Source organism: Lepidochelys kempii, chromosome 8 (assembly GCF_965140265.1).
Source record: "Lepidochelys kempii isolate rLepKem1 chromosome 8, rLepKem1.hap2, whole genome shotgun sequence".
NCBI lineage: Eukaryota > Metazoa > Chordata > Testudines > Cheloniidae > Lepidochelys > Lepidochelys kempii.
In genome coordinates, this window is record NC_133263.1 from 39,300,952 (window position 1) to 39,322,357 (window position 21,406).

General features: G+C 52.9%; 1 protein-coding gene and 1 pseudogene across 3 annotated transcripts in view; one reads left to right on the forward strand and one right to left on the reverse strand.

Annotated features, from left to right (window-relative positions):
* Positions 1 to 806: 806 nt before the first annotated feature.
* The window catches only part of ARAP3 (ArfGAP with RhoGAP domain, ankyrin repeat and PH domain 3), a 77,091-nt gene continuing 56,491 nt past the window's right edge, over positions 807 to 21,406 (reverse strand). For 2 of the 3 annotated variants that reach the window (XM_073356186.1, XM_073356185.1), the window contains one exon: positions 808 to 1,317. In XM_073356186.1, the coding sequence (XP_073212287.1) occupies positions 1,255 to 1,317 (63 nt within the window). In that variant the 3' untranslated portion in view covers positions 808 to 1,254. Of the gene's footprint in view, positions 1,318 to 21,406 lie in introns of all 3 variants that reach the window. The other variant, XM_073356187.1, reaches the window with a different exon arrangement.
* LOC140915811 (proteinase-activated receptor 4-like) lies at positions 1,457 to 14,858 on the forward strand (annotated as a pseudogene).

Below are 21,406 nucleotides of genomic sequence, written 5' to 3' on the forward strand. Positions count from 1 at the left end.
TCCTACCCCGCCATGCATCCGATCCCTGCCCATCCTAGTCATTCCACGATGCACAGCTCTTTGGGAATCACCCATCTGTCACTGTGTCACTGGACCTTAGTGTGTGCACCCTGTGGAAAAGTCCTCCTGGGTGTAAAGGAGAACAAGGAGTTTCCAGAGGCTTCCCCTTGGAAAAGGACCCAGTTCTCTATGAAATGCTCCAGATGTCTAGAGTAATTTCTACAGGCTCCTATTAAATGGCTAGAGAACCCAGTAGTTTAATCCTTATTCCAGCCTGTTGCTCTGTCCCACAAGGGCATGGGATGGGGAGAAGTCTTTGGCCAGCCAAAGAACTGTTTGTTCCTTTCAGCCCCAGTATCTGGTTGCTGGCCGTGGATGTTTCCAAGGGACCTGGGCCAGATTTTTTAAGTTGCCGAGAGGCACCGGCTGGGACTTTCCAAAGTGCCTTGGTGCAGCTAAATACCGTTACAAATATGTTACACTGCTGAGCTGTGATTCTGCTGCTTAGGGCCCAGGGCTGGCTCCCCAGGCTGACTACAGGGTGTCTCGCAACCTGCTAGTTGCCATGTGTGCCTATGGCATGTCTATGTCTCTGGCTCTCCCTGGCAGGTGTAGGCATTTGAAAATCCGGACCCCCTGTCTGGTTGCCATTACGCTGTCCTGGCTGTATGCCCCCAGAGACATGCTGTTGTTGCCGGCACCCAGTGCCGAGAGGCAAAACAACAGCAGGGGTTGGTTCGTTACCCGGTATGCTTCACCCAATAATCACAACGGGGTGGAGAAGCAGGAAAGTTTATTTGCAGCTGCAAAAAGGTACAGGGAGAATAGAATCTCAAATCCTGCACACAGAGCAGGAAGTTGTACAGGCTTTTATACATTTTTTTTTAAGCATACTTATTTAATAGCAAGCTGCCCTAAGTATCCATATAGCCAGCTAATTTAGTTACCAGCTAGTTTCCTTGTTTTTTTGTATTATTTGTTAAACTATACATAAAGCTGCTTTATTTAGCATTGTTTTTTTATATTTGCCCTGTGTGGCCTTGTTTAGTTTCAGGCAATCTGACTCTGCAACATATTGTTGCAGATTCTCAGCATAACTGCTGCGAGTGCCTCCAGGCGGGGGGGCCAAGGACACCTGGGCCTAGTGCGAGGGGGCTTCATCAACACTCATGGTCTTCCATCCCCTCGAGTTACCTAGTGGCCATGCCCCAGGGTCCCCAACACTGTGGCTGGGAACATTTCAGGCCTCCTCTGTCAGCTCCTCAGGTGTGAGCGCCTGCCCTGGGCGTTCAAACGCAGAATCACAGAGACCCCGGCCTGCAAGGAAAGAGGAAGAGAAAGCGACAGAAAAGGAACCAGAGAGGGAGTTGTCTAGCGCCTGTGCCATCACTGGGACTCTCCCCGCAGGGGCCGCCCCCTCATCCAGCACTTTACAGAGCCAGACAATGCACCACGCATGTGCTGCACTCGCTGCCCCAGTTCAGATGAAGTCTAGCCTGCCTGGGTTGCAAACATGTTGTCCCTGCAGTCTGGGCCATACTCTGCAGCTCTCTGCACCTCACTTCTACTCACCTGCACCTGGCTGGGCTGGGCTGAGCAATGCCCCACAGGTAAGCGCCCTGCGAGGCTCCTTTGCTCCACATGGTGAGGAGGTTTTCCCCTCCCGCCCCCCCCGCTTCAAGCCATCCCAATGCCCATGGGAGTCTCCCCTCTTGGGCTCACTGCAGTGGGGGCAGGGAGCAACTCCGGGGAGGACTCTCTTAGCACTGGCTGGGTAGAATTGGACACGCTGCTTATAAGGTTGCATAAGGCAAGTGGGTTCTTCCTTCTCTCTGCCTAGGTGCCGAGCTGCCTGGTGGGTGAGGCCAGGGCCCCACAGGCCATCGGGATGAATGCATTGCCATGGCTTCCTGTTTGGTGCAAGGATTTCTTGCTCCCAGAGGCCTCAGCTGGACACCTGTCTGATGGGTGAGAGCCTGGCTATGAATCCCATGACCTGGGGGGGAATTCCCACCCATAGCCCAGGGCTTATAGTGCATTAGGTCCGAGCCCTCCTGTCCCCACTCTGACCGGCTGGCCAGCCGCTGTTTGTTGTCAGGATGTCAGGCCCGTGGGCTCTGTTATCACCGAGGACTGCTATTGCTGAGGCGGTGGAGCAGGGATGTGCCTGCCCATTTGGAGCTGGGAGCATTTGGGGCAGGCTGTTTGTTCATCTCAGAGTAGTGGCTCTCAACCTTTCCAGACAACTGGACCCCTTTCAGTCTGATTTGTCTTGTGTACCCCAAGTTTCACCTCACTTAAAAACTACTTGCTTATAAAATCAGACATAAAAATGCAAAAGTGACTCAGCTCATTGTTACTGAACAACTTTCTCATTTTTACCATATAATTATAAAATAAATCAATTGGGATATAAATATTGTCCTTACAGTTCAGTGTACAGTATATAGAGCAGTATAAACAAGTCATTGTCTGTATGAAATTTTAGTTTGTACTGACTTCACTAGTGCTTTTTCTGCAGCCTGTTGTAAAACTAGGCAAATATCTAGATGAGTTGATGTACCCCCTGGAAGATCTCTGCATACCCCCAGGAGTGCACATACCACTGTTTTAGAGACAGTCAGACTGAGACTCCGCTGGGGTTGGGGGAGGAGGGATGGGAGCCATGAACTTCCTTCTTCTCAGCTGGTAGACTTTCCAAATGAAAAAGCCATGGGCTTGTGGGTTGGGCTCCCTTCCTTCACCTTGGCTGGGTAGAAATAACACCAAATGCCCCTGCTGGCCTGCAATGCTCCCTGCCTGGTCCGAGAGCCAAGGGGCAGGCTTGGGCACAGGCCGCAGGAAATCCATCCAGCTGGGTCTGAAACATGACCGAGGAACATTGCAGGCTGCTGTTTGGCTCCTACATCCATCTGCAGGGAGGTGGTGGAATCTCCTTCCTTAGAAGTTTTTAAGGTCAGGCTTGACAAAGCCCTGGCTGGGATGATTTAATTGGGTATGGGTCCTGCTTTTGAGCAGGGGGTTGGACTAGATGACCTCCTGAGGTCCCTTCCAACCCTGATATTCTATGATTCTATGCAGGCACCTAAAGGAGTGGTTTGATTTTCAAAGGTGCTGAGATCCCACTGGAGTCAACAGGAGTGGCTGGGGATTCGCTGCCTTTGAAAATCAGGCCATCTACTTAGGGCCATCTAAATATGGACCCAGGAGCCTGCCCGTAAGCCACCCATGTTGACAGTCTTATCTGAAGGTTTTTGGTTTCCCCTGGTGCTTTATGCCCTCCTGTCTGCAACTCAGGTGAGCTCTCGACCTCCCTCCCTGGGAACCGCCCCTGCCCCACGCGCCTGAATTCCTGGGTTCAGCGGCTCCGTGCACTCGTAACATTCCCCCTGCTGTGGACGGTGGCAGGGCTGGATGCACAGTGCTTCACAGACATAAATGGGGCTGGTGCACTGGGCCCATGGTATCATATTCAGGAAGGGTGTTGTGGGTATCACAATCACAGCAGGTCGATGCATGGCCTCCCTGCATGACTACATCCTGGATGCGGCAGTGTCCAACGCTCTCGGCCACTCGGCCAGCTGTCATAGAATCCAATGGCTGTAAAGGAGGCTGGGGAGGACAGCTCAGCTTTATGGAGCACAGCGTGAGCAGCACTGTGCTCACGTACATACCTTACAATGCTGTGCATTCTTTATGCCCGTGCCAGAGGGGATGTTACAAGTCGATACATTAAGCTCAGCTGCGTGGAGCCAGCTACTTGGCTCCATGCAGCTGAGCGTAATGCATTGACTTGTAACATCCCCTCTGGCACGGGCATAAAGAATGCACAAATGCATTAACCATCCAACCTGCACCCTCTGCTAGAAACCCAGTCAGCACTAATGCCTGCACCCTGGGAAAACTCTCTGTGTTTAGCAAGAGCAAACAGATACCACAATCCCAACTGCTGTCTGCTGCTGCCTGCCGAGTCTCTCTCTCTCCTGAGTCCTGCAATCCTGCTGGGGCTGCAATCACCCCTGTGCATGAGGGGAGCTGCAGGCACCTCCCAGCTCTGCACACAGGTTGCTATCTCGGTTGGCTCAGGCACCATGGGAAATGTGGCTGTATCTCTGATGTCGCTATATCTGCCTCCCCGGGGCTGTCGGCTCAGCCCAGGTCCCGCTTTCCAGTGGGGTGGTTGGAGATGGCTTTCCTCGCTGTGTCAGCCCAGATAACACTCTGGTCGACCCTTGGCTTGGCAATCAGTGAATTGTGTGCTCAGTTCCTCTTTCCTCAGTTCCTTGTCGGCTGTTCCCCTGGACGTTTTCCACTGTTGCCGGCACAGAGTGCCCGAAGCAAGCAACAGCTGGGTTCGTTGCCCGGTGTGCGTCGCGCCAATGACCATAACGGGGTGGCGAAGCAGAGAGATTTATTTGGAGCTCCAAATAGGGCGCAGGGAGACTGAGCTGTCTCAAATCCTGCAGCAGCGCAGCAAATTCCAGTATACATTTTATACCTTTGCCTATTTCACTATACAAGCTTATGCAACCAATTACCTGTTGCCCCATACAATACCGTAGCCAATCAGCTAAAGCAGCCAGTTGTGTTTTTCCTCAGTAGCATTGCCCAAGCCTTGCCCTATTTGTTACTGGTTTTTGCTAAACATTTCTGCCTTATCCATCTGTTTCCCAGGCTGAAGCTGGCCTTGGCTGGCGAGCCATGTGCAAACCTGTCTGTTTGTGCTAGCTTCCTCAGAGTTATGCAGGATCACAGAGGGTTCAAGGAGCAAAGGGGCCTTGGTTTATCCAGGCCTAGAGCAGGAGGGCTTCCTCGACACTCGTGGTCTTCCACCCTCCCGAGTTACCTAGTGTAGTGCCCAGTGTCACCAACACCATCACCCAGGCTGCTGCCAGTGCAGTCCGCTGCGGTATTCCACTCGGCCAGTGCAGCTCCTTGCCAAGCTCTGAGCAGCTGTGGTCAGGCTGCTGACTCAGGCTTTCCGCTGGGCTGTGCAGTTGAGTTCATGTGCTCCAACAGCCAGCCTTTGCTCAGACTCAGCCCGAGAGAGTTGGGCGCCATTATCAGTTTTCACTTGCAGCACTGGCCAGCTGGGGCTGTGTTAGTGTCTGCGAGAGGATCCAGCTCCCAAAAGCCTAGCCATCAGCTCTTACCGAGTAGTCTGGCCATTTTGCTACAGTTCAGGCCATTCTCACTTGGTCCAAGCTTGGGTTGCCATGTCACGTGTTATACATGGCTCCTTTGCTTGGCCTTTCACAAGGGCTCCAATTTCCAGTCCCCCTGTGGCCAGAATGGCACCTCTCAAGCGTGTGTGCGACTCAGTCGCTAGCAGGGATCCCTGCCGAAGTCTGAGGCCTCAGAACTCTGCATATGCTGGATCTTGGCCCTTTGGGTGTGGCCTCCCCGATCCCTACCACTGTCAGCGCCACGGGCTTTCCCATCTAGCCATCCTGCTGGAGCAGTTGCTTCAGGGCCGTGGGGCCTCATTTTGGCACTGATGCTATTGAATCTGTGTCAGGTGTGGCTCTGACACACAGGAATTCAGCAAAGCGACTTTGCCCAGCTTCTGCCCTGAAGGTTGCTAAGGCAGGAGTTCGGGCCCATCTTGTAGGGCACTTCTAGGCTGTGTGGTGCAGCAGCAGCAATGAAGTGTTAGGCTGATGGCAGGTGTTGAGTCTTTGCTGTCTGTGCAACATTAAGAAAGAGGAAGCCACATGGGCACTGCTGGTGACTGGTTTTAGTAACCACATGCAAAGCAGGCCTAGTTATATATATATACGTGCACTATTGCCCTGTTAAGATCTGGTGGCTTCTGCTATCGAGGACTGGAAGACTCACTGTCCAATACCCGTCCATTACACAAAGGTGTTCTGAAGATATTTTCTAGAAGGGCATGGTTCAAATTGACACTGACCACTTCTTGGACATGGCTGAATCTCTCATACTCTGCCACTTATCACAGATGGGGTCAGGTTCCCGGAGCAGCATGCTGTGTGGGGAACCCAGCCTCTGGACTCCTGTGTGTTTTAAGCCTCCTGAATCTGAACAGTGTCCAGGCACTGCCCCAGGCTTGGGGTCCCTCTAGAGTGACCAGATGAAACGGACAAAATATTGGGACACATGGGGGAAGCAAAAAAAAAAAAAAGCAGCTGGAGCATCGGAATGTCTGGTCACCCTAGGTCCCTCAGCATACTCAGGGTGCACACCATCGATCTAGCACCCCCTCCTGAGAGCTGGAGCCTACATGGTGCCCCTGAACTAGTACTGGCCCTTGGACTCACCCTGGAGCATAAACACGTGCTCTCCCAGAACTTCAGCGAAAGTGTGAACCTTCTGGGTTACGGTTAACTATCTCAGGGGTAGCACGGAACACACAGACACTTTGCTCCATAACACTGGTGCTCTTTACTAAATCACACACAAGAAATACACAGATTAGGGTTGTCGATTAATCACAGATAACTCACGTGGTTAAATCAAAAAAATTCATCATGATAAAAAAAATTCATTGCGATTAATTGCAATTTTAATCGCACTGTTAATCAATAGAATACCAATTGAAATGTATTAAATATTTTGGATGCTTTTTCTACATTTTCAAATATATTGATTTCAGTTACAACACAGAATACAAAGTATATACTACTCACTTTATATTATTATTTTTGATTACAAATATTTGGACTCTAAAAATGATAAACAAAAGAAAGTATTTTTTCAGTTCACCTCATATAAGTACTGTAGTGCAATCTCTTTACCATGAAAATACAACTTACAAATGTAGACTTTTTTTTTGTTACATAACTGCACTCAAAAACAAATCAATGCAAAACTTTAGCGCCTACAAGTCCACTCAGTCCTACTTCTTGTTCAGCCAATTGTTAAGACAAACAAGTTTGTTTACATTTACAGGAGATAATGCTGCCCACTTCTTATTTACAATGTCATGGGAAAGTGAGAACAGGTGTTCGCATGGGACTTTTGCAGCTGGCATTGCAAGGTACGTGCCAGATATGCTAAACATTCGTATGCCCCTTTATGCTTCGGCCACCATTCCAGGGGACATGCTTCTATGCTGATGATGCTCATTAAAAAAATAATGCGTTAATTAAATTTGTGACCGAACTCTTTGGGGGAGAATTGTATGTCTGCGGCTCTGTTTTACCCACATTCTGCATATATTTCATGTTATAGTAGTCTCAGATGACTCAGCACATGTTCATTTTAAGAACACTTTCGCTGCAGATTTGACAAAACGCAAAGCAGGTACCAATGTGAGATTTCTAAAGACAGCTATAGCACTTAACCGAAGGTTTAAAAATCTTAAGTGCCTTCCAAAATCTGAGAGGGATGAGGTGTGGAGCATGCTTTCAGAAGTCTTAAAAGATCAACTCTCTGATGCAGAAACTACAGAACCCAAACCTTTTACTGGTGGCATCTGACTCAGATTATGAAAATGAACATGCATCGGTCCGCATTGCTTTGGATCGTTATCGAGCAGAACCCATCATCAGCATGGACGCTGATGGAATGATGAATGAAGCACAAAGGGACATATGAATCTTTAGCACATCTGGTATGTAAATATCTTGGGACACCAGCTGCAACAGTGCGAACGCCTATTCTCACTTTCAAGGGACACTGTGAACAAGAAGCAGGCAGCTTTATCTCCTGCAAATGTAAACAAACTTGTTTGTCTGAACAACTGAACAAGAAGTAGGACTGAGCAGACTTATAGGCTCTAAAGTTTTACATTGTTTTATTTTTGAATGCAGTTATTTTTTGCAAATAATTCTACATTTTTAAGTTCAACTTTCATGATAAAGAGATTGCATTACAGTACTTGTATTAGGTGAATTGAAAATACTATTTCTTTTGTTTTTTACAGTGCAAATATTTGTAATAAAAATAAATATAAAGTGAGCACTGTACACTTTGTATTCTGTATAGTAATTGAAATCAGTCAATTTGAAAATATAGAAAACATCCAAAATATTTAAATAAATTGTATTCTATTATTGTTTAATCGCACAATTAATCTCTATTAATTTTTTTAATTGTTTGACAGCCCTAACACAGATCCATACAAAATAAACCCTACCTGCATTTCCCCCCATTCAGCTCTTTGGGAGGCCATCGTCAGGTAGATGGGTCCCACCACAACATCCAGCTTCCCTCATCTTAAACTGGTGAAAAATGAGCACAGAGAGAGGGACACACGCACACCAGCTTCTGCCCTTCTAGTCCTGCAGTCACCAGCAGGTGACTTTGTTGCCAGACAACCGCTCCCCTGACAGACCAGTTCTCCAAGGTAAAATCCAGCCTTTTGTCCAAGGGGCTTCCTTTTACAATGGAGGCCCATCAAGATTTAATGCCCCTCTGCTGTCCTAGGAGGAGGCGATACCAGATCATAAAGGATACACAGAGCCCAGGGGGCATTCCTGATTAAGTTGTACAGGTTGGTTTCCAAAATCACTCCAACACTACAGCAAGTAGAGCAGGTCAACATGGTTTTGAACAAAAAAATCCTAGCTGGATTTTATCGGAACTCCAAGAGACCAGGTCCATTTGGCTAGAAGTTTTCTGTGGAAAAATGATGCTACTGTCCAGACAAAACATTTGAGTATTTTGTGTTTCATGTTGATGTTTGGAAACTGAAACACAACAACAAAAATGGTTTCCAATTTGGTTTGAGTATTTTGGGGACTTCCACTTGTAAAAGGGGTGTTTGCCAGATTTGTGCCTAGTTCCTGCTCCTGTGCATCTCAGTGATTTGTAGTTTCTGCATTGGCATCAGGACTGGGTGGTGAGTACTTGTCTCTGTTTGATAGCTTTGTCATGTGCTTTGCAGACCAAGACACTGTCTGGGAATGGCACACATTGGTGGGCAAACTGGAACAGGTTGCTGTAAATCTTCAGCGCCCCCTTATGGCAAAACCAGGCAACACAGCAACTCTGCCTCATTTTCCCTATTCCTTTGATGTACCAATTACCATCTAGCCTGCTTGTTTGGGTCTTTGATGTCACCTCAGCCCTCTGGCCAGGTTGTTGCTAGTCCTTTCCTCTTTTGGTATGGTAAACAGTCCACAATGTCAGGAGGCCAGATGCCCTAGATGAGGGGCTCACAGTCCCTGGCCTCTTTGGGCCTGGCTTGCTTTTTCAAGGCTTTAACAACCCAGGTGTAAGGGCCTGGGACGTAGGCAATCTGGCCTAGCACTCAAAGCTGGGGTGGTGGCCACATATCAAGAATGGCATTGAGGCTTCAGTCAGCAAGCAGGGACTGGATTAATCACTAAAGCCATGATCCATAGGCAAGTGTCAGGTTCAGGTAGGGGTGGAGAGCTGAGGTAGCCAGGCTGGGGTCAGAGACAGCGATCAGGAAGCCAGGCTCAGTCTGGAGTCACAGCTGACCAGAAGTCTGTGTTTCTATCCAGACAACTTCCTGGGCCAACCTCCAGGCTTAAATAGTGAGCATGGGCCAATCAGAAACCTGTAGGGTGCTCTCACTCAGGACCCTTTGGGCAGTACTTCCTGTGGTGCCTAATCTTCCTGTGGCACTCAGCATGGCCTCCTGGTAGTGACGTGGAAACGTCAGCCAGTCCAATCTCGGTCTCCCGCCCTACTTCCTTGCAAATGGCTGAACTATTTTGTCTGCAACTTTCCTCCCAAAGTTCAGCCTGAGGCAGGCACCCTGCGTGGACAATTTCAGCCCAAGTGGATAAGTAAAGCTGTAGGGAACTGAAAACAGGGCCCTGTAACAGGAAGTGCTGGGCAACCTTAATAACAGATGGTGCTACCAGCCTAGTTCACCCTGTGAAAAGTCCACTGCTATTTTCCTATGTATATCTCCCCTTAACTTCACCCCATTGCTCCTAGTCGGACCCCCCTTCTGCCTGCTCTGCCCTTGGCGTGCTCCCACTCAGATCTCTACGGCTGGGGAGTGCGGCCCTGCTTAGCCATTGCTTCTTCGCCAAGCTAGGCTTTCTTCTGTCTTTACCAGGGAGGGCTGAGCTGCGTTGCACATACCCTGGGTGAGGGGTAGGGGAAGAAGGCATGCTGCTGTAACACACATCAAACTCCAGTAGTGGGCTCTGTGGGCCCGGGATTCTTGCTCAGTCCTGCTAGAATGAACACCTGCAATCAGAGCAGCAAGAGATTCAGGGTCTGTCTGGAGCAGGGCTCAGATGGAATTGTCTCAAACACAGTTTAATGTGCAACTCAGTAGTCTACTACCATGAGCCCTGTGGTTAAAGTGCTCTGCTCCCAGCGGTCAAGGACTACCACACAGAATACCAACAAACTGCAGCTAATTTCCTGTAACAGCGTCTGTCTGGTACTTTGAACCAGGTTCTAGTTAAGCATTAGCTGCTCTCGAACCTTTAAAGCATAAACTCTGCGCAGACACCTGTAACACACAGCAGAGCGCTAGGCTCCTCCTCAGAACAGGGCTGAGACTAACTGCCCCTGGACCACAGCAACCCCAGCCACCCAGGCAGGGTGTGTCCCGACATCCCAACCTCTGGGGAGCACAAGCTGTGTGTGTCTGGCTGGGTGTTCTGGGAGGGTGGAGGGCCAGCAAGTTGAGACACTGTGAAAACCTCAGTGAGCAGTGGAAGCTCACAGCATGCCCCTGGTGCATCTGCCACTTTGCAGTGTGTCCGGGCTGCTGCTGCTGGCAGCATCCTTTGATCTAGGAGATTTTCGACTGAGTCCTTGGGCTTCTTCCCACAGCTCTGGCAGCTCTCAACAGGCTGGGCCCAGGGGAAGGGCTGTCAGAGGCTCGGGACCTTCCTTCTTTTTGAATATGGTTCCTAACACCTAATCTGGGGCCTGGCCAGCCCAGCCCTGGGGATGGAGGCCATGCTGGGCCAGTCCACCTGGCCCTGACCTGATGCCAGGAGTCATTGGAGGAAGCCCTGGCCCTGCCATCCTCTGCCTGCAACTGGCTTCTCACTCCAGGAATGACCTGGGGGAGGTGATGGATTCTTTGGGGCCTAGTGTGCAGGAATCAGCTCACCAGGGTGGGAGGGCTCTGGGCAGTGGGGGGATGGGGGGGGGAACAGCAGGGGCTATCAGTTCTGGTCACTTCTTACACATCCGCCCCGGGGCTCCAGTGACAGCCTCTGGGAGCCTGGGATTCAAAGGCAAGGCCATGTGCTCGCAGTGCCTGTACAGCAGGGCTCATGGCTGGGCCTGGAGAGCACATCCATGCCACTCATTCCTCCCCCACCTGGGCCATAAGCAGGGGCAGGATGCTCTGTGGCTCTCCCATGGCTGCCCTGCACAGTGCCCCCTGCAGGAGGCAACTATAACACAGACAGGGGGCCCAGCGTGTCCTCTGGGGAGTGCCCCCAAGATGGGGCATTGCCTGGGTCTGCCCTCCAAACACCCCAGCCCGCTCCCAAATGGGGTCCTCCTGGCTTAGTCCACGGGGCTCACCCCTACAGCAGCCCCCTTCTTTCCCTGCACTCCCAGCACTCTGTGTGCTCGCGGCCTCACCGACATGGGTAAGACTGGGGAGACCCTGCTGCGAGCAGCCAAGAGCAGGGGCTGAGCCCTGACAGCATCTCCTCCCTTCCCCTCCTATGCCTTGGGGTTGTGTGCCATCCCTGCCCCCGTATACATGACCTTCCCCTGCCTTCCCCCTCTCATACCCAATGTTTCTCTGCCATCTCCTTAGGGGGTGCTCCTGTCCCATTTCACACTGACCCCATCTCCCGCCACCTCTCCCTCACCATGTGCTGTGCTGTGCATGTCCTAGTGCTGCTTCCTCTTTCCCGGCCCCCACACCTGCTCGCCCTGCTCCCCCCAACCTGACTGCGCCAGCCTCCGCAGCATGCAGGCCATGCAGACCCGCCCTCTTCACCACCCGCTTGCCTACCTCAGCTCCGCCCTGGCTGCCTGGCCCTGCTCCTATTCCAAGTCCACCTCAGCGCCTCCCTCTGGTTCCCCCACACCGAGCGCCCCTCCTCCACATGCTTATCCTGCCTTCCGAGTGGCAGGGTGACACTGGCAGCTCCTCAGGGTGGGCACCCTGCCTGGTAATGCAATCCTGCCCCTCAGCTGGAGCAAGAGCCATCCCCTACCCCCAACAAACATCTGCCCCCCCAAGAAGTTGCCCCCTCCCTCCCCATTGAGCTGCCAAGGGGGGAGGGGTGTGATCAGTGTGGTATGCTACCGGTACTTGGTATCTCTTTGGCCAGGGCTGGGCGATGGGTCTGGGGCGGCTCCCGCTGGGCTGCACTGGGGATAATCCCAGGGGTGAAAGGGCTCCAGGCAGAGCCCAGCCTGGTATTCCAGTGCCTGGGAAACCCGCTCAGTCCAGAGCCAAGGCAGGTGAGCTCAGATTTGTCAGTGGGAGAGCCGAAGTCTGAGGCTACACAGAGCTCTTCCTCAGCTGGTAAAGGGGCTCAGGCCAGGGTAAGGCAACCCAGCTCCCTCACTTGGGGTGAAAAATCCACCCCCTGAGCCTCGAGTGAACCGGACCTCCCCCCATGTGGACAGCACTCTGGGGACAGAATCCTTCCAGCGCCTGCCTGGTGTGCGATTATTGACAACACTGGGAGGACCCGCGCCAGTGGCTACACTGAAGCACTGCAGCGCAGTAGCTGTGCCCCAGTAGCGGTTTGAGTGTAGACGTAGCCTCGGAGTGTCACAGCTGAACACTGGGTGGAGAGGTCATTAATGGGTATTGCAAGGGCCCATGCCAGGTGATGGGGCCTGCAAACACCTCTGGCTCCGGGTACCTTTCCCAGCCCTGAAGGAGAGCTGTGTGTGGCTCAAAGCTTGTCTCTCTTCCCATCAGCAGTTGGTCCAGTGAAAGCTGTTCCCTCCCCCACCTTGTCTCTCTAGCATCCTGGGACCCACCTAGCTACTGTTGCAAATCCCCAACCATAGTCACTGGGACCCAGCGTTGTGCTAGAACACTGCCCTCTGATGGCTACTTACAGTCATGGGAAGGCCGGTCTGTGGCTTACACACAGGAGTCAGATCCAGGACTCCTGGGTTTTTATCCTGCCTCTGCCTCTGACTGGCTTCATGGCCTTGGGAGCCTTCTTGCCTTGGGTACCCTTCTGCAGAATGGGGATACCCATGGGTCTGAGTTCCCCGTGCCTGCACAGTGCCCCAAGCAGGGGCTGGGCAGAGCGTTGGTGATCTGTAGGCCTGGCGTCGGGGGGGCGGCAGGCTGTGCCCAGGCTCCTGGCCTGCAGACTGTAGGAATGCCCTTACCCTTCTATCTTGGCCCTGCAGCACCCAGGCAAACCAAAGGCCGAGCCATGATCCGCATCTCAACCTGCGAGGAGGCCGGCAGGAACACCACGTTCTCTGGCTCCTGGCTGGAGTCTCACCTCCGCAGCCCAGTGACCACGCTGGTCCTCCCCACGCTCTACTCCATGGTGCTGCTGATCGGGCTGCCAGCCAATACCCTGGCTTTCTGGGTGTTGGCCACCAAGACCAAGAAATGCTCCTCCACCATCTTCCTGCTCAACCTGGCCGGTGCTGACCTGCTCTTCACCCTCCTGCTGCCCTTCAAGATCTCCTACCATCTGCTGGGCAACAACTGGCTCCTTGGGGACTATGCATGCCGTGCTTTGGTCACCCTCTTCTATGGGAACATGTATGGCTCCATCCTCTTGCTCACCTGCATCAGCCTGGACCGCTACGTCTCGCTGGTGCACCCCTTCCTGTGGAGGGGCTCCTCGCATGTCTGGCAGGCAGTGGGAGTCTGTGTGGGTGTCTGGCTGGCCGTGGGGCTGGGTTTGAGCCCGCTGCTGCGCTACCACCATTCCCAGCCCGTCCTAGAGTTGAACATCACCACCTGCCACGACATCCTCGACCTGGACACAGAGCACGAGCTGGCCTACTACTTCCCTGCACTGGTGGTGGTGGGCTTCGCCGTGCCCTTCGTGCTCATCACCTTCTCCTACGGCTGGGTGCTGGGGTGGCTGCTCCTCAAGGGGCAGCACTATGGCCACGTGGTACGCCTCCTGGCCCTGGTGCTGCTGGTCTTCGCCCTGTGCTTCACGCCCAGCAATGTGCTGCTCTTCTTCCACTACCTGCAGTCCCAGCCCGAGTGGCACAACCGCACCTACACCTGGTATGTGCTGGCCCTGGCCGCCAGCGCCTTCAACAACTGCATCGACCCCTTCATCTACTTCTACGTCTCTCGAGACTTCCGGGCCCGGCTCCGAGCTAGGCCCTGCTGCTGGAGGGGGGATGACAAGTCCTCCTCAGGCAGGGCCTCTGAGAAGTTTATGCTGCCCCAGAGGTCCAGCGAGCAGTGCCAGCGCTAGGCCACGGCCCTGGGGAGCCCTCAGGCAGTGGGAGGGGACTGGGAAACTGCTTTCTGTTTTCACCACCACTGCCCATGGGGCAACCAAGCATTTGGAAATGGCTTGCTCCCCAGCTCTGCCCCCAGTGCTTCCTTTGTGACGCAGGGCCCACACCTCGCTCTGCCCCAGCTCTGGGTGAGCTGCACAGAAGGCACCTCCAGCCATGCCACGGGCGCTATCTCAGGAGAGGGAGACAGGGACCAGGAGTAGCACTGACACTGCCTTCCTCTGGGTCCTTGGCTGAGTCCCTTCTCCTTTAAGCGGTGCAGCCCTACCCCATGGGGCTCGGTACCTAATGCACATCAGCCCATCAGTATCCTCAGGCTCTGCACACTCCAGTGAGCTGGACTCACCAGCTGCAGTAGGGTCCTCCTGGTCTCTGGGGGCACACACTGCAAACCGGCAGCATCCTGGACATCCAGATGTGGCTAGGATCAGGGGTGCCCATGCACACATGGGCCCCAGTTACTGAGTCTGGAACTCAGCTCCGCACTGGCTGCTCCCCACCCCCCCGTCATGTGTCAATGTGGTGCCATGTTGTATTGACTGTGTGGAGCTGCGCTGAGTCGCAGCCAGGGGCACGTGGCCAGCTTGGCGGAGGGGCTGCTGGCCCCAGTTCAGCCTGTTTGGAATCAAGGGGGTAAAATATTCACTGCTGCGATGCTCAGCAGTGGGGTCGTGTTTGCGCTGTCATTAGGTTTCAGAATCCACCCCTATTCAGATGAGGAGGCAGTTCCTCCCACTGGGAGCTGTCTCAGGCTGGCTGCAGACTCAGGCAGACTCCCTGCATCGGCAACACTGGGGTCATGGTTTCGAGGTAACTGCACCCTTGCAAACAGGAGGCTGAGATCCCAGTACAGGTGTCTGCACCCTGGGCCCCGCTCCCGGACGTGTCCATTAGACTAAAGGCAAAGTGATTTTACCCTCACTGTTTTCTGCGTCATAGAATCATAGAATATCAGGGTTGGAAGGGACCCCAGAAGGTCATCTAGTCCAACCCCCTGCTCGAAGCAGGACCAATTCCCAGTTAAATCATCCCAGCCAGGGCTTTGTCAAGCCTGACCTTAAAAACCTCTAAGGAAGGAGATTCTACCACCTCCCTAGGTAACGCATTCCAGTATTTCACCACCCTCTTAGTGAAAAAGTTTTTCCTAATATCCAATCTAAACCTCCCCCACTGCAACTTGAGACCATTACTCCTCGTTCTGTCGTCCTCGTGTGTCTCATGTACAATCCCCAGCTAGCACCTGCCCCCCCCCCCGAGTGAGCCTGGGATAGGGGGAGTTCTTCCTTGGGAGGCTGTCCCTCCCTCACCGCAGGGTGCTCTCAGCTCAGCCCCAGTGTGACCCTGAGACTCCCCCAGGGCTGACCCACACCCACACCTTGACACCAGCTCCATGCCAGTAACTCAGTGACCCACTGCAGCCTGGAGCACCCCCAGTGCTGGAGCACAAACCTCGCTGTGACCCTCCTCTCAGCTCTGGCCCTCGGCTCCTGATGGGACCCTCAACCCCCCGGATATGCCCAGGGTCCCAGATGGGAGTGCACCCACTGGGGCTCCTGCCATGACCACCATTTCCCTGCTGCGGCCCTGAGGCCCCCGCTGTGCCCCTTTTCAACATCAGTGTCAGCCCCCAGCCCTCTCCCTTCCCCCAGGGCTCCCTGCAGGGTGAGCACTGTCCCATGATGTGGCTCCCAGCCCCCCCCCCCCCATCTCCAGCAGGTGGCCAGGGGCCGCTTTCCTGCTGACAGCTGTGTCATCTCAGCCGCTGCCCGTCATAGAAAGCCGAGCACAGGCTTGAGAGCCAGCACAGTGCTGCTTCCCTCAGAGAAACCCCCTTCCTGCGGAGGCATCCCCTCCCTGGGGCTGCCTAGCACTGCAGTAACCGCCAGCCTCCTGCCACGGCAGCAGCATTCCCAGACATGACTCCCCCCATGACTCGGCAGGGTTGCTGTGTGCATGTCCGTCTATCTGTCCAGTGGGCTCTGATTTCTCCCAAAGTAGCAGGCATCCACCCCTTTCCTGGCAGGAAGGGCCAGGAATGGCCCACGCTCAGCTATGGGCAGATGCAGGGCCTGAGTATGTGAGCCCCCAGAGCAATACAGAGGCTGTCTTGGCAGTGCATGGACCCTATGTCTGAGGATGCTGCTTGGAGCCATTTCTGTGCTATGAGGAGACCGAACTCCCACTGGGGGAGAAAGGCCTGGACGTTGGCCAGTCGTTCAGAGTCCATGGTGAGAAGCGTGACTTTCCCTGAAGGGCAAAAGAGCAGATGCTCTTCAGTGCTGCATTGCCCCAGCAGGTGTCCTGTGTCCTGCCTGTTTCAGCCCGGCCCTTCTGGAGCTATGGTTGCTCCCTGACCTGGCCTGTGCTCAGGGGTGCAGGGACAGAGTACAGGCACAACTCCGGCAGCACTCTGGGAACCCCACGGTCCTGGGCTCCTGTGTCCATGTGCTGCAGCCTCATCACAACTGCCAGAACAGGGGCTGCAGACAGCTTCTCCTTCCTGCTCAGCCTGGGCCGGGCTTAACCCCTCAGGGCTCTGGCAGAAGGTGTCACTGAGGGCAGAGGCTGGGGAGGTACCTAGGGAACCCCCACCATACACTGCAGCTCCTGTGCACCAGAGCAGCTCCTTCCCCTGCACCATTGCCCCAGGAGGGGAGCTTGCCGCACAGCCAAGGGCCTGCACTCGCCCAGCCTCCTGTCCTTCCAGCTGCATGGCATCTCCCAGCGCATCACAGCCAGCTTAACGCTTGGGGCCAAGTCAGGCTCCTAACCACACAGACAGACACAGTGCTGAGTGCCCACAGCTCAGGCCTTGGCAGCAGGGCTATTGGAGAGCACAATGCCCGGGCAGCCGACAGCTCATACCTCCCCCAGCGCGGTCTGTGGTGAGCGCTGGTGCCAGGCAAACACCCCCAACCCTCTGCTGCTCACCACATGTGGGCCCCAATGCCCTTCTGGCTCCCGCACCCCCTGCTCCCTCCCAGCTCACCACACACCCTGGCGCCCATGCACCAGTCACAGCCTTCCAGCTGCCTCTGCCTGTCATGCCTCACAGCTTGGCCCAGGCCCATGTTGTGCAGCTCAGCCCATGTTGTGGCTCACATGCCCTGGTCACGCCTGTGCAGCTCAGCTCCCATTAGTCGAACCCTCTGCCTGCAAAAAGAGTCTTTATTTGCACTGCAGGTGGAGGGAATGAGTATAAATATCCAGGAACAGGACCGGGGGTCCATCCTCCAGCCTGGTCCTGCCCCAGGCAGCATGTACACGGTCTATACTGACACTATAGACACATGCAGAGTTGTACTGGGCCATGGCATAGCACAGGTCAGCAGGGAGGACTCTTCACTGCCTGGCTGCTCTCTCATCTTGGCTACTGCCCCTAATTCCTCCTCAAGCCCCTCTTCTCAGAAGAGGTGATACCAGTCAGCTCTGTGTTCTTGGGGAACCAGGGTGCAGTATCCAGCCTGTCTGACTCATGAAAGACACCCCCACACACCAGTCTCTGCTTGAACCAAAACTGATCAGAGAAAAGGCTTACAGAGAGCAGGGAAAGGCATTGGGAGACACACCCAGACCTCCCCCCCCCCCCCCCCAACAAGGGTGACAAGATTAAGACATCTCCATTAGCATTCAAAATAAAGAACAGGGACAACACCCCTAGCCTCATCTGCATGAAAGATGGGACAGGGAGACATCCCTATTTGCATACAGAATGGAGAACAGAGAACCACACTGAATTCTGGGACCAGAAAAGCAGGGAAGCACTGCATCATGGGGGAATCTCTGCTCCAGATATTAATGAACCTATGCCTGCAGACACCCAGCTCAGCAGTTATCAGACCAATTCTAGTAATGAATCCTTGATTGATATCCAAAATACTGAAGCAGCCTAGTTGCACTGTGAGCTCCCTGGAAGAAAACACCACCCATAGTCAAGAGTGATCAGCTCCTAAACCCTTATGTCATCAGTTTACCCATAAACAAATCTAGTGTTCTCCCTTGAACCATTGTATTTTCTCTACAAAAACCCTTACCTATGCCTAAGTAAGTGTTCTGATGCATAGACCCAAACTCTGTATCAGTTTCACTGGGATTCCATCTCCTGACTGATCATGCTGGGGGCTCTGCCTGTCTCCAGCACTCAGGACCCTGAGCTACCACCATCACCTGGGAACCCTGACCAGTTAAAGCTCTGTGGAGTGGGTGTGGTCCCTCCCTCCCTTCTCTCTGTTTCCTTTTCTACCTCAGGTATTAACCTTTAATAATGTAACTGTTATGTTGGTTTAGGTTCTCCTTGTGTAGTTATCACTATTATTCAATAAATAACTTTTATGGTTAAGTTGGTTGCTTCTCTCTCACTCTCTGAACTTTACTCTTGTGTTTTTAGCTTCCCCCATTTACTCTGCAGCAACACTTATTTTACCTAAAGATGCCTGCAGTGCCCAAAATACTGTGAGGTTTGCTCATCAAGTGGGTTACTACCAGTACAATTGTGATGTGAAAGTAGGGATAGAGACATGTTAAACCTGTGGCACATAAGGGTGGCACCTGAAAGTGCTGCTTTGCCCAGCCTATTGAGACCAGAGGCACATAAGGATGACAGCTTGAAAGTGCTGCTTGACCCAGCCCATTGAGTACAGGGACATGTAAGGGGGTCAGCTTGAGAGTGCTGATTGACCCGGTCCGCTCAGACTTGCTCTGTTAGTGTGGATGTGTGTGCATGCATGTTCATCTGGTTCTAGGGCTAGAAGAACCCAGTCCTGGGGAACCTAGGTTCTGCAGGATAGCTCCATTGGAAGGGGACTTGCAGAAGGAAGGAGTAGAGCTCCATATGAACACACAAGTGACATAAGCAGTACATTAATAGAATTACAGAATCCCCTCCCCCGAAGAGTAACCCTAATAAATGAGCATACCCCAAAGTAATGGGCATATCTGGTAACAGAGGCCCCAACGCTGCTGGGCCCTTCCGAGGGGCACTGCCTCCACCAGCCGGACCTGGGCTCTAGCTACGCAGCAAGAATTGGGATCTTCTTCCATCTCCCCTCCAGTTCTGGACCCCTCATACCATGGGAGGTCAATCCCTCAGTGCAGGAAACTACATGACACGTAGGCATCATGCACATGGGAACCATAAACAGCCATCGCACACCTCCCACACAGCCAGCACAGGTATTGTGCACACTCGAACCATACACAACCATTGCACACCTCCCGCACAGTGGGCACATGCACTGTGCCACAGGAACCACACACAGCCATCGCACACACCTCCCACGCAGATGTAATACACACTGGAGCCACCCAGACAGAAAGACGCACACACCTCCCACGCAGACACCCAGGCACAATACAAGTCTGCAAAAATTCGCCTCGTTCCTGTAATTTAGTTTCTGCTTTTCCCTTCTCAGTGACTTCCCTTTGCTTTGCAGAGCTGGGCTCAGGCACAATCTCCTCCTCCCGCCTCAGTTGCCCTGCCCATGACCCAGGGCAGACTCCAGTCCCATGCCCTCCCGTGGGGGTATCGGAGCTGGCGTGTCCCCCTGCAGTGGGTGCAGTGCTCTGGTGGCAGACACTGCTCTGACTCAGTGCTCAAGGGGCAGAGCTGACTTCTGTATCCCACTAACAAGCACCTGGAGATGTCCCCCTTGCTGCCTTTAGCTGACACTACCTGGCCTAGGCAGGAGAGCTGGAGGAACCCTGGGAGGGCAGTTTGTGATGTTATTGACACAAACTGTGACCGTGTAGACCATTGTTGCAACCAAGATCCTGATATTGTACATGATATGGCACCAAATATTGTACAAAGGTTGTTGAGTGAGGTGTCTATGTCCAGGTTATGATTTGCTGGTTATGATTACGCTGTCTGTATCATTTTTGTAGTTAAAGTTATAAGTATATGGACTTTGGGAGATGCCAATCCACATCTGAGCTTTCCTGGGAACGTTCAAACTAACATGTAAACAATGGCATCGGCCTGCAAATTGAGTCATGCATGGACATGTGACTCCAGACTCCATCTTGCTGCTGTGATTTTCCACAGTAAAAACAAAGGGGTGTCCTTAGAATCATAGAATATCAGGATTGGAAGGGACCCCTGAAGGTCATCTAGTCCAACCCCCTGCTCGAAGCAGGACCAATTCCCAGTTAAATCATCCCAGCCAGGGCTTTGTCAAGCCTGACCTTAAAAACCTCTAAGGAAGGAGATTCTACCACCTCCCTAGGTAACGCATTCCAGTGTTTCACCACCCTCTTAGTGAAAAAGTTTTTCCTAATATCCAATCTAAACCTCCCCCACTGCAACTTGAGACCATTACTCCTCGTTCTGTCATCTGCTACCATTGAGAACAGTCTAGAGCCATCCTCTTTGGAACCCCCTTTCAGGTAGTTGAAAGCAGCTATCAAATCCCCCCTCATTCTTCTCTTCTGCAGGCTAAACAATCCCAGCTCCCTCAGCCTCTCCTCATAAGTCATGTGTTCTAGACCCCTAATCATTTTTGTTGCCCTCCGCTGGACTCTTTCCAATTTATCCACATCCTTCTTGTAGTGTGGGGCCCAAAACTGGACACAGTACTCCAGATGAGGCCTCACCAATGTTGAATAGAGGGGAATGATCACGTCCCTCGATCTGCTCGCTATGCCCCTACTTATACATCCCAAAATGCCATTGGCCTTCTTGGCAACAAGAGCACACTGCTGACTCATATCCAGCTTCTCGTCCACTGTCACCCCTAGGTCCTTTTCCGCAGAACTGCTGCCTAGCCATTCGGTCCCTAGTCTGTAGCGGTGCATTGGGTTCTTCCATCCTAAGTGCAGGACCCTGCACTTATCCTTATTGAACCTCATCAGATTTCTTTTGGCCCAATCCTCCAATTTGTCTAGGTCCTTCTGTATCCTATCCCTCCCCTCCAGCGTATCTACCACTCTTCCCAGTTTAGTATCATCCGCAAATTTGCTGAGAGTGCAATCCACACCATCCTCCAGATCATTTATGAAGATATTGAACAAAACCGGCCCCAGGACCGACCCTTGGGGCACTCCACTTGATACCGGTTGCCAACTAGAC